The sequence below is a fragment of the Loxodonta africana genome, chromosome 17 (assembly GCF_030014295.1).
Source record: "Loxodonta africana isolate mLoxAfr1 chromosome 17, mLoxAfr1.hap2, whole genome shotgun sequence".
Lineage (NCBI taxonomy): Eukaryota > Metazoa > Chordata > Mammalia > Proboscidea > Elephantidae > Loxodonta > Loxodonta africana.
The window spans coordinates 9948081-9961395 of NC_087358.1; the positions used below are offsets into that span (position 1 = coordinate 9948081).

Sequence of the window (13315 nt, forward strand, 5' to 3'; positions counted from 1 at the left end):
TAGTATCTCCATGGACAGAGAGGTTAAGTAACTGACTTTAAATCAAGCAGCTAGTGATGAAGGATCCAGGATTTGTATCCAGGCAGTTGAAATGCTGCCTATAGATATTAACCCAAAATTGTATTTCATGTTGTTCCCAGATTGAATAATTTCAGTGTATCAGATTCCATATAGACTCTTTGCTTTTTTACCTTTTTTTTTTTTAATTGTGGTTAATATATAATATGTAACAAAACATTTGATATTTCAACCATCTTCACATGTACAGTTCAGTGACACTCACTGCGTTGTTTGTTGGCATCTCATCACCTGGTCCTTTGTTACATTAACCCACTGGACATGACTATTTCTGCTCCTCACCTTTCCGACAAGGTACCTCTAAACTCATTGTTGTAGGGTCTTTCCGACTCATGGCCACCCCACATGTTAAGAGAGTAGAACTGTGCTCCATAGAGGTTTCTTGGCTGTAATCTTTATGGAAGCACATTGCCAGGACTTTTTTCTGTAGTGTAGCTAGGTGGGTTTGAACTGCCAACCTTTGGGTTGGTAGATAAGTGCATACCGTTTGTGCCACCCAGGGACAAGGTGCCCCTACCCATCTGGAAATAGTGCCTTATTTCTACTTGATGGACCCCACTCAGCCTTCAGGGCACAGCTTTAGCCTCCCCCTTAAGCCTTCTGTGACCACTGGAGCCTCCTGTGGCCTCTCTCCTTGGAATGCCTCTAGCCCCGGTGGACTTATTCAGTCCTTATCACACATGGCCTTGCCTTGTTGGCTAACTCGTCATACAGGGTCACACACATGCCTTATGTGTCCAACTCACTGAGCTTCTTTTGGCCCAGGACAGTGTGTTAGGTGTTGGGGCTTCCTGCCCCTTCCAGGTAGCTGGAACTCAGGGAGGATGGACTGACCTGCTGGCACAGTTCATGCTGACATGTGCCATGAAGTGAAAAACGACTCAGGATATTGGAGTAAGTTAACATTTTATTTCTTCAGGACCTACGTGGTATTCCAAGTGATCACCTGACTAGAGTGCTGAGATCCGTGGAACTGGCAAGACACGAGAGAGAGAGAGAAATGCCTAACATTCAGCAAATCCGGGAATTCCTGGAACATAAGGTCAGCTGTAAAATTGAGGAGAGAACTTTACTGTCCTCAGGTAAGCAAGCCTGTTCCAACGTCCGTTTCATCTCTGCAGATGAGAGTGCAGTTCAGCAACCCGTTCAAAATGTTAAATGATTCATATAAAAAGTGGGTTGTGCTTCATTGGCCACTCCCTTACTGTTAGAACGATTAAATATATTGGATCTTGATTTTCTTTTTGCATATTTACTTATTTATTTAAAAGCCTAAACTCTAGAGACTTGTTTGTTTCAACAGCAGTGTAGACAGTATTACACTTTCACAGATAAGTACGGTGTCTCTCCAATGGACTCCTTTTCAACTGGAGAAATCCCCAAAGCGGTACAGCTTCCTCCGAAAAGCAGACATTTGGTTAGACAAAGACCTGTTTTCACCGATAAGACACCTGTTCCAAAGTGAGTATTTTCAGCCCTAAAAGCCTCTTATTGATGCTTGACCCACCGGCAATCCCTCCCACCCTCTCACTGACACCGGTGGATCTTTGCTGCTGCCCTCCCTCATTAACACACATCAGAAGCAAAGATTACCAGTTACACAGAAATTTATGTTAAGTTGTATCCTTCACTCAGACAGTTTAGAAATGTTTTTCTGTTGTTTTTTAGAATTAGGAAAAAGATTGTAGAAGATCATTTTTCCAGAAAGCCTCCAGCTATTACGTGAGTACTTGGGGAGGGGAAAGGAAAGTCATTAAAAAAAAAAAAAAAAATTCTTTGCACTGAACATTTCTTTCACTGTAAATCAGCATGCTTGTTGTGGTTAGCTAAAGCTATAGTTATTAAATGTCATAAAATTTGCAATTTCCTACTTTGTGTCACGCTCTTTGACACACCTTTGTTTCCGTATCAGTTATTAAGGCAGTAACACTCATCAGTAACCGCATCAGGCAGCGAGATCACACACGTGCATCATCTCTGTGCCCCTGCCCTGAGAGTCCAGTAATTTCTCACGTTTAAGTTAAATGAATGATGTCAGGTTTTAAAGGCTGGATCCATGATAACGTAGGTTTATCCCAGTTACTACTTTAGTGTTCTAAGTCCTTGTGGAAGTTGGTAATGACCCTGGACCTTACTCTCCTAGGGTCTCTTAGGATACTAAGAATTTTAGCTCAGTCACTCACTTAACTGTGTGCCATTAATTTTGTTGCTTACCTGTTCCAAGCCTCAGTTTTCTTATTTGTAATATGGGGATAATACTGCTTTTTTTCACAGGATACTTCTAGAAACTGAATGAGAGTATATGAAAAGGGCTTGACTCAGTGCCTGGCACTTAGTGGGTACTCAATAAATTGTAGGTACAGTATTGTTAATAATTATGAAGAAAAATTAATTTTATCATGATTAAATGTCATCATCTCTGCCTTATTCTGGAGATACTGATGCCACAAATATTTCTTCATCGAGGCATTGTATAGTAGAGATATTATAAGTAGTGATTTACCCTTTAAAAGCACTTTCCATGTACTTAATTGTCTCGGAATTTAAATGACTGGCACTTAAGTGCCCCGTAACTATTTATTAAATGAATGAATACGCCTATAGACTTTTGTGTGTTTTTAAATGTGGTGATAGTACATATCCTACCTCATCATTGAAAAAAAGTCAAATCAGATTGTATGTCTATAGAAGTTCTTTGTAAGATGGAGTATAAAGGTGAGTTATAAGTAACAATAGTCTTTTAAAACGTGGACTAGTTTTATTGAGGAAAGTGTTTTTCTTCCATTGAGAAATGTTTTTCTTCAGTGTGTGAAAACCAAGGATAATAAGGATATGTACATGTGGAATTAGAGGAGAAATGTTGTGACTTCAGTACATTTTGATAAGCACACCACATGGTTGGCAGAGCTGGGGTAATGCCTGGACCGAGCCCCGTCTTACCCCCGGTCATGCAGCTGTTTGTTTGCCGTACTCTGTGGGGATTATCTGAGAAAGCTCTGACCACCTGATGAGGCATAGTTAGTAAATTCTGAAACTTACAAAAACAGCGCCACCTGTTTTGGTTTGTTTAGGACGCCTCCTTTTAGCTCCGAGGAGGAATTGGAGGATGACCACCTCATACAGGCGTACACGTCCCCAGACTTACTTCCTGCGCAGCCATCTAAGAGCAACAAGTGTAGCTTTGGAAAGAACGCTGCCAAGAGTGACACCGACTGGACTGAGGAAAGTGAAAACGAGGATTCTGATGCCTCTCCCAAGCCTGCAGGTGATCTTTTTTCATTGAAAATCACTTTGGAAACTTTATGTAGGATAGTGGTTCTCGACGGTGTGATCTGGCCCCCCATAGAGCATTTGGCAATTTTTTTTTAGAGACATGGATTTGAGCGTCACCAGCCTATAGAGAGTAATCGAAGCTGTCACGACGGGGAGGGTGCTACTGGCATCTAGTGGGTAGAGACCAGGAATGCTGCTCAACAGGCTACAATGCACGAAACAGTCCCCCATAGCAAAGAATTATCTGGCCCAAAATGTCAGCCAGTGCCACTTTTGAGAAACTTTGATTTCGCATTACAAAGGTGGATGAAATAATTCATAAAAATTTTTTTTTCCTTCTGGAAGAAAAATTAAATATATGACATCCTTAGTTCATGTTTTTTAAATGATTCTCTTAAACATGAAGGAGCCCTGGCAGTGCAGGGGTAAGGAGCTGGCTGCTAACCCAAAGGTTGGCAGTTTGAACTCACCAGCTGCTTTGTGGGAGAAAGATGTGGCAGTCTGCTTCCATAAAGATTTACAGTCTTGGAGACCCTATGGGGCAATGCTACTCTGTCCAATAAGGTCGCTATGAATCGGAATCCATGGCAATGGGTTTTTTTTTTTTTTTCCTCTTAAACAAGAAGTGTGAGTGTTGGTAGGTTGTAAACTAATTCTTTAGCTATTGTTAACTATTGATCTCTGAACGTTATCTCCCCTGGTGCCCTGACATTGTAGCATTCTAAGGGGCCATTGAGTAGCAAGGGTATCGCGGATGACTGAGATACAGCATGGAATTTGGGGGCAAACAGGTGACAAAGAGCCTAACCTAAGTCAGCACCTTCCTGCAGCACTCTTGAACTTAGCCAAGGTGCTCAGGTTTGTAATAAAGGGGACACGCACATAATCTTTTCTCTCACCTGTTCTCTTGCAAGCATCCCTTCCTTTCAGTCTTCCTGTCTCTGACCTAGTTCATATCTTCATTCCCTCTATCCTGGACTGTTGAAATAGTTTTCTAATCTCCCTGTTTCTGTCTAGTCTGTCTTCTCACCAAGCCAGCAGGGAAGGTCTAGGAGGGGAAGAGAGCAAACCTAGCTTATTTGTAAGATCAAAGAAGTTGAGTATGGCTAGAGCATGAAGTGAGACTAGAGACATAAGCAAGGACTAGATTGAGACTGTGTTAACGTGATAGTACTTTATCCTAACAAGTCATTGAAGAGTTCTAAGCAAGGGAAAAACATGATCAGATTTGTGAAGAGAATGGATTGAAAGAACCTTGCACTGGAGTTAGGAAGCCCTGATGGGAACTTGTCACCATGAGTCTGAAGGGAGATAATTGTGGCCTGGACACTTGATGAGGCAGTGTTGTTGGGGCTCAATGAATGATTAGATTTGAGGGACACAGGAGGGAGGAGTGACCCTGAAATTTCTTTCTTGGACACTAGGGTACATGGTGGTGCCATTTGGTGAGCCGAGGAGACACTGGTTTTGGATGTGTTGAATTTAAGATGCTTTTGAGTTATCTAAGGGGGGAGATCCAAAAGGCAGTAGGCCAATGGATCAGGACCTTGGGAGAGAGCACTGGACTAGAGACATAGATTGAGAGTCGCCAGCTTGTAGAGAGTAATTAGAGCTGTAGAACCAGGATGGCATTGCTCTGCAAGAGGTTGTTCAAGGGCCTGGGGACAGAGCCCCCAGTAACTACAACACTGAAGAAGAATACAACGGAGTAGCCACAGATGTAGGAGGAAACACAGGCCAAGGAGTTATCATGGAGAGGATAATGGTCAGCGAGGTTGTAAGTGGCTAAAGGTGAGGACTGAGAAGTGCTGTTAGATTTGGCAAAGCCGTTTCAGTAGAGCAGTGGGATGGAAATGGAGGAACTAGAGACAGAAATTAGGGATGGCCTGTTCTAGAAGCTTCTGTGACAGAAAGAGAGAAGAGGCAGTGGTGGATGGGGCAGTGGTTGCAACTTACATTTTAAGGTGGGAGACACAGGAGCATTCTTTGATGAAGGGCCAGCAGAGAGGGAGACATGATCATACAGGAGCTGGGGGAAGTTTTCGTCCTATTGCTTTTGTTTTCTCAATGAACTAGGAAGAATTATGACAGAAATAAGGTTGGAGGGTGTGACTGTGAACCAGGAATGGTGGCCATGACTTTGGGCCCATAGTTTACGGTCTTAGTTATGTAGTGTTTTTATAACAGAAATACCACAAGTGGATGGCTTTAACAAAGATAAATTCCCTCACAGTCTAGTTATTAGGCTCCAAGTCCAAATTCAGGGTGTCGGCTCCAAGGGAAGGCATTCTTTTTCTGTTGGCTCTGGAGGAAGGTCCTTGTCATCAATCTTCCGCTGGTCTGGGAGCTTCTCAGCTCAGGAACCTTGGGTCCAAAGGATGCACTGTGCTCCCAGTGCTTCTTCCTTGGTGGTATGAGGTCCCCCGTCTCACTTCTGTCTTTTATATCTCAAAAGAAGTTGACTCAAGACACAACCCAGTCTTGTAAATTGAGTCCTGCCTCATTAGCATAACTGCCGCTAATCCCATCTCATCAACATCATAGAGATAGGATTTATAACACATAGGAAAATCACGTCACGTGACAAAATGGTGGACAGTCATACAATACTGGGAACCATGGCTTAGCCAAATTGATAAACATATTTTGGTGGGACACAGTTCAATCCATGACATTGACTTTTTTCAATAAATAGGGTATAGTTTGATGATGTGAGATTCAAAGATGGGTGTTTTTAATGAGGAAGGTGGGGAAATGGAAAGCAGCAATGCAGAGCAAGGGCAACACTTACACAATACCTCCCTGTGACCCAGGTAAGAGGGGCCTCTGGCTTGCACTTCATAGGGCACCTCTGTGGTCCTCAGCCTATGCTGCTCGCTCTCGGGGGGCGGGGAGTCCGTGGCTTCAACAGGACGTGCCCATGCCCACCGCTCCATCTGGATCAGGGTTGGCAAAACTTCCTCTGGAAAGGACCACATAGCAGATGTGTTAGCTTTGTGGGCAATATCATCTCTGTCACAACTATTCAACTCCATCATTGTGGAAAAGCAGCCATAGACCGTACGCAGATGACAGGGTATGGCCATGTTCCAGTAAAACTTCATTTACAGAAATAGATGTTGTTGTTGTTGTGAGATGCTGTTGAGTCAATTCTGACTAATAGCAACCCTGTGTACAACAGAACAAACCACTGCCTGGTCCTGTGCCATCCTCATAGTGGTCTATTGTTGCAGCCACTGTATCTATTCCATCTCTTTGAGAGTCTTCCTCTATTTCACTGACCCTCTACTTTACCAAGCATGATGTCCTTTTCCAGGGACTGGTCCCTCCTGATAACCTGTCCAAAGTACATGAGACAAAGTCTCGCCATCCTCGTTTTTAAGGAACATTCTGGCTGTACTTTTTCCAAGACAGATTTGTTTGTTCTTCTGGCAGCCCGTGGTATATTCAGTATTCTTCTCCAACACCGTAATTCAAAGGCATCGTCGATTTTCTTTGGTCTTCCTTATCCAAAAAAACAGATTGTGGGCGGGTTTTGACCCTGGTGCCCTAGCTTGCCATCCCCTGTCCAGATCACTCTCTCCAGGTCACAAGACTAGAAAATCTCCTTCCCAAATGGTCCTGAGCTGACTTCCAGGACCTGCACCAGCTCCTTCCCTGGGTCAGCTCCCCACAAAGCAAGCTGCACTGCTGATGCTCAGATGCCAAGATGCAAGAGGTGGCTGAGGGGTTTGTGTCTGAATGTGTGTGTGGGAGAGGCGGATGAACAATTTCCACACGTGAGTGAGTCCAAGAGCCTCCCCTCTGTGCTGACCACAGATGGAGATGCCTGGGTGCCTAAGAATGACTGCTCTAATACACTGTACTGCCTTTTGGAGATGGGAGAATTCTAAAGGAAGACAAGGCCCAGGTTTGTGACTGTGCCAATGATTTGCTTGAGAGAAGTAGGGCCAAAGGGTGATTTTAAAAGAAATTCTGCTTAATGCAATTTTTAAATTAGGTTTTTTAAACATACTGGATGTAATTAATTTACTGTATTTTATGTAATTTAATATACCATGTATTTGTGTAATTCTGTAAAGTGTAAGTAATTCATTTAAAAACAATAAATGCTGTTTTTAGAAATACATGAATATTCTACTCATGCAGGTTTCCCCAGTGAAATGAAAGTTTCTGATCACATACTTGAATGAGGCCATTCTTCTTTGATTTAAAATAAAACGTTCATAGCTCCAAGTCTGAAGGGTTATGACTTTTTTTTTTATTGTACTTTAAATGAAGGTTTACAGAGCAAATTAGTTTCTCATTAAACAATACACTTGTTTTGTCACATTGGTTGCCAACCCTGCGACATGTCAGCACTCTCCCTTCTTGACCTTGGGTTCCCTGTTACCAGCTTTCCTGTCCCCTCCTGCCTTCTAGTCCTTCTTCCTGGGTTGGTGTATCTCTTTAGTCTTATTTTGTTTTATGGGCCTGTCTAGTCTTTGGCTGAAGGGTGACCCTCAGGAGTGACTTCAGTACTGAGCTAAAAGGGTATCCAGGGGGCATATTCTTGGGGTTTCTCCAGTCTCTCTCAGACCAGTAAATCTGGTCTTTTTTTGTGAGTTGGAATTTTGTTCTACGTTTTTCTCCAGCCCTATCAGGGACCCTTTATTGTGATCTTTATCAGAGCAGTTGGTGGTGGTAGCTGGGCAGTGCTCGGTTGTACTGGACTCAGTCTGGTGGAAGCTGTGGTAGTTGTGGTCAAGATTATGATTTTTAAGGAAGCATAAGTGTGTAGTGTAACTTTGTTTCAACCCCAAAATATGTCAGTTGATTTTATTGTAATAATACATAATTATTTGCAAAGTTTAGACTCTTTCAAAGTTGGCTATTAAGGCTATTTTAGAACTGAAGATAGGTACTATTTTTAAAAAAACCTTAACTGACTAATTTTTATTGTCCTTTAGGAACTTCCGTTAAAACCCTAACTGAAAAAGTTGAGAAGACGGTGTCAAATCACAGAAATGTTAATAAACCATTTGGTGGAATTAACGTTGCCGAAGCATTCATCAAAAAAGAACCGCAAGAGGAACTAAAGGTAAGATCACTTTTATTTGCTAAATGTCCATGGATAAATTCATCATTTGATAGATGCGTTTTAAGAGTTGTATTTTTTATAGTGGGATGAAAAACAAATTTAAATATTTAATATGGCTGAGGGTGAGATTTTTACCTAATGTTTTTAGTATTGCACTTTTTCTCGTTCCATCAAAGAGACTGAAGCCACAACTCATGATACTGCTTTGTATGTATGTATATACGGCAGTTTGAATCCATGGGCCACTCCTTGGAAGACCTATGGGGCAGTTCTGCTCTGTCCTGTAGGGTTGCTATGAGTAGCAGTTGACTCGGCAGCAGCAGGTTTGGTTTTGGTTTTTTGTGATTTATCCTGTTGGCAGATCTTCCATTATCACAGAGGTCAAAGAGCCCCAGAGCCAGCCCAGCTTCTGCTTGGGGAGCACCCTTACCTTTCCGTTTCATACAGGTAAAACGTAGTGGTTTTGGAATTTTCTAAATTCGTAACCGGTGGAGTAGGAAACATCCATTTCCATGGCAAGGAAAGAAAAAGAGGTAGTTCCCCCGGCTTTCAAAACACGGCCTTCTGTACCACTTTGTTGTCGCCCGCGGACTGACCAGATTTGGAATCCTCTGAGGATCCCAGCTTCTTTCCTTATCATTCCCTCTAACCAGCAAGATCATTGTGGCTTCTAACAGGTGCTCTTCTTGTAAGAAACATTATTTCCCATGTTGTTCTTTTAGTGTGCAGATGTGGATGATGATGACTGGGATATATCATCTTTAGAGGAAGAAAAATCTTTGGGGAAAAGAATCGAAAAAGACCAGAAAGAACCTCCAGTTGTGAAGAATGAACCGAATTCTACCCACGTTGCAAGTGCCTGGGGTGCATCTAATCTGAATGGACCAAAGGGAGAAGGTTGGCTATTTTGTTGTTGTTAAGTGCCATCGAGTCAGTTCCAACACATAGCAACTCTATAGGACAGAGTAAAACTGCCCCATAGGGTTTCCAAGGAGTGGCTGGTGGATTTGAACTGCTGACCTTTTGGTTAGCAGTCGAACTCTTAACCACTACGCCACCAGGGCTCCTTCACTGCTTTAGTGTCTAGTAGAAGCTCAGTCCATCTTCCAGTTATTTGCATTTTATCTTTATAAATACATACTTCAGCTACGTTAACATATCATTAGACAAAAGCACTACTGGCGTAACAAAGAGCTTGGTGCCTTCATGTTATTTTAAAATAAGTACCAAATTATGTATAACTTACTGACTTTCATAGATTTACTAAGTGTTTTTACTTCATGTTAAGCTTAATCCTTAGTCATTACAAATGTTCTTGTTCTATTTTCAAAAATGTCCATACACATATTCTATTCACGTAGGTGCCCCAAAGCAATGAAAATAACCTGATCTTGTTCTTGAATGAGACCATTCTTCTTATGGTTTTCACGTATTAATTTGTTTACATATTGAATATTTTCTTATCTTTCTGAGGAAGGTTTTCCTTGTAGCGTCGTAGCCAGTGAGATTAATTACAAATGAAACAATTAGTTCAAATGCTTGCCATCCACCTAGTGTGGTGGTGCTATTAGGTGCCATTGAATCGATTCTGACTCATAGTGACCCTGTAGAAAGGAGTAGAACTGCCCCATAGGGTTTCCTAGGCTGTAATCTTTATGGGAGCAGATCACCAAGTCTTTTTCCCACAGAGCCACTGGGTGGGTTTGAACAGCTGACCTGTTGGTTAGCAGCTGAGTGTTTAACTGTCACGCCACCAGGGCACCTTGTACCTAGTATAGAGCCTGGATAAGTATAGAAACTTAATTCTTAATACATTTAATTTTTTATATAAAAGTATATGTAGTTTATATTTTGATCAAAGTACTTCTTGCACATGGCAAAGGTCAAGTTGAACAGAAGGGCTGCTCTGTGCCCTCTCTCACCACTGTATTTTACAGAAATAACGCACATCTATTTTTGTTTGCCAGCCGCACCCTCCCCCTACCACAGGTGTTCTTCTAAGTGCACTAAAGCTATTTTTTTTTTTTTTTTTACAGCAACGTGCAAAAAAAATTGGCATAGCAGTGCTTATGAAAATACTTTGCAGGGGAGCGTGTGGTTGGCAAACAGATGTAGAAGGCATGTTATTTGTGTAAAAATATGGTAGTGCCTCTGGTGGGCACCTCCGTGTTTCTGAGTGATGTGCTTATACCACTGTTCCTTGATTCATGAATGTTAGACATCATCCACTGGTGCCCTGCTAAGACAGATGAGGATTTGGTTCATTTTCACCACCCGCTACACCTCTCATTACCCCTCTTCACTGCTTCCATACCTCTCTGTGGAATTTTAAATTAATGCGTGTAAGTCTGTGTGTGTCTGCTCTCTCCATTTCGGTGGCATCTCTTGCCGCCTGCCCTATTTGTAGGTGAAGCCATTCCTGGCTCTCCCTCCACTTCCCCCAGCAGCGTGTGGGCTGGCCTTTACACGCACATTGCCAAACCATGACATTTACCTTCTGTTCCGTAACCATCATTAAGTTGTTTGTGCTGGGTCTAAAGGTTGATCCTAATAGTCTGAAAACCAAAAAACCACGTTTACATTACGTTGACTTTGTCAGTGCACTGGGCCAAGAGCATGCCCCGAGGACATGTCTCCTCCCCCAGTGCCAGGACCCGGTGCCCCTCAAAGGAACCGTTCCTAGAGACAAACTCAAGGGGGATTCTACACACAGCACCCTTTTGGTGGCTCACAATCATGGCAATTGCTACTGAGCTTCATGTTTAAGTCAACCCACCCTACAAAATCTATCAGCACTTCATCCCTCCTTGGCCAGTCAATTTTATTCTCCTCTCCTTTCACAGTCAGTAATGAGAACAACAAATTGGGTTGAGCACATTCAACATCCAGGCCCTGTGCTGAGTTCTGGGGAAGGAGCAAGAAGCAGGCACGTGTAGGCTGTAGAGTCCTGCCCATGATGGCGTCCTAGAGATGTGGCTGCTCCTTGGCCAGATTTTATAGCCACTCCTTACTGTGAAAGCCTCCCCAGCTTGCGGGGGCTGCGGAGCAGGGATTAATGAACAGATTCAGGCAGAGTAATAGGTTAGAATGCGAAATTACGGATTTTTACAGGCTTGGCTGTACAATTCTTTAATCACGGGGCCTTCTCATCTTCCTCCTCTCTCTTCCCCGACAGGACTTCAAGAAAACGAGTCAAGCACGTTAAAAAGCAGTTTAGTAACTGTGACTGATTGGAGTGACTCCTCAGATGTGTAACTTAAATCCTGAATGTCAGAAGGTTCTTGGAGAAGCCAGCAGTATTTCAGAACCCCAGTATTTCACTAGCCTGCCTACATGACTAAGCTCACGGCCCACAGTATTTCTCTCACAATAACAAGGAAGCCGACTCAGAGAACAAGGGTGTCTTTAATGGCATCAATACATTGTTGAAAAACAAACTGTCAACAGTATTTCAAAGCAGATAAAGGTGTTTAAGACTTCTGCTGCTCAAAAATAACAAGTCATTGAAGTCATAAAAAGTTTTTCCTTCAGAATGGTACTCTAGTGTTAAGTGTTTTTTCCAACTAATTTTTAAGTGAATTTTTTTTTTAACTTGTAGCAGGTCTTGAATTATTAAAGCTTTTTAAAAAATACCTACTATCTTATGTAAGTTGTCACGTATTATAAATTTCTAGGTGTTAGAAAGTTCCGTTAGTAACTTTACAACTGAATTAGTGGAATCAGTGAGAAAGCTTCAGTGTAGACTGGTTATTTTCATATAGAAGTAAATTTACAGTTTCAACAGTATCGCTAGGCCCATTTTAAACACATTTTCCTGAGGTACTGTCATGGTACCAGCATTGAGCCATTGTAAGCATGTTGCTGTTAAAACAATTATTTTAAAACTTAAAATAGTATTTCAAGTAGAATAATCTTTACCTTGGCTATTTTATGACTAGAATGTAGCCATTTTAAATGCCAATTTGTTTATCAGAGTATGAATAGAAAAGATGGAGTCATTATTGAATTCGTATGTGTATGTAGAGTTTTTTTCTTTTTTAAACTTTTTAAAATGCCCAATCCATATTATAAAATACCTCAAAACTAATTTAGTTATGTTCTTCAACAATGACATTGTCAAAGGTCAGAAAATTCATATCAGCTGTCTTTGCATTTTTAAACTTTGTGGTACTATCTGTACTGTTTTCGAAAAAAAGTAGCATTTTAACTAAGAGTAACATTTGTTGGGTTTTGGCTCTCTCTTTATTTTGCAAAGGTCTCAAGTAAAGCCCTCCATTTCCATCATCGTGACTGTGGCTGAGTTATTAGATTCTGACCAAGGTGTCTGGAGATTGATTTCCGAGTTACGTTTATTAGAGGATGTACTAAACGAGAAGCTGGCCTTGGCATATCTGTGCCATACAACATCCTGAACTAAGGGTAGAATAAGTCTTTATCTGTTTCTTCCCTTTCTAGGATCTTTTTTATTTGTGGCCTATCCCTACCCTTTGAAGAACTATTCCTGGTTCTCACAGGGGCTGTTTAGGCAAATATACTAACTTTATATGCATGTTTCTAAAAGTATTCATAAACACCAAATCAAATTTCTATAGAGTAGGACAGAGATAAACAATGACACACATGCCTAAGATGGTGCAGGGGCCGCTGGGTTCACGGAATCACTCCTTCAACCATTTATGCAGCGGGTACTTCTTGAGCTACTTGCATGGTTCCAGGCTTTTTTTTTTTCTTAATAGGCATTATTAGTTCGCTTAATTAGAACAACCTTGAGATATAGTTATTGTTATAACTTCTCATCCAAAAAATGTGAGAAACTAAGAGTTATTTTTTAAAAAGTTGCCAAAGACATTCACGTGAGGTTCTCTATTCAAATTCTGTCTGCCA

The 13315-nt window shown here is 41.6% G+C and overlaps 1 protein-coding gene across 2 annotated transcripts in view; it reads left to right on the forward strand.

Moving 5' to 3' along the window:
* The window catches only part of DZIP1 (DAZ interacting zinc finger protein 1), a 77307-nt gene extending 64592 nt beyond the window's left edge, over positions 1 to 12715 (forward strand). For both annotated transcript variants that reach the window (XM_010589387.3, XM_010589386.3), the window contains 7 exons: positions 998 to 1160; positions 1410 to 1539; positions 1747 to 1800; positions 3150 to 3343; positions 8301 to 8431; positions 9154 to 9328; positions 11607 to 12715. In XM_010589387.3, coding sequence (XP_010587689.1) covers positions 998 to 1160; positions 1410 to 1539; positions 1747 to 1800; positions 3150 to 3343; positions 8301 to 8431; positions 9154 to 9328; positions 11607 to 11686 — 927 coding nt within the window. In that variant the 3' untranslated portion in view covers positions 11687 to 12715. The remainder of the gene's footprint in view (positions 1 to 997; positions 1161 to 1409; positions 1540 to 1746; positions 1801 to 3149; positions 3344 to 8300; positions 8432 to 9153; positions 9329 to 11606) is intronic.
* The last annotated feature ends 600 nt before the right edge of the window (positions 12716 to 13315 follow it).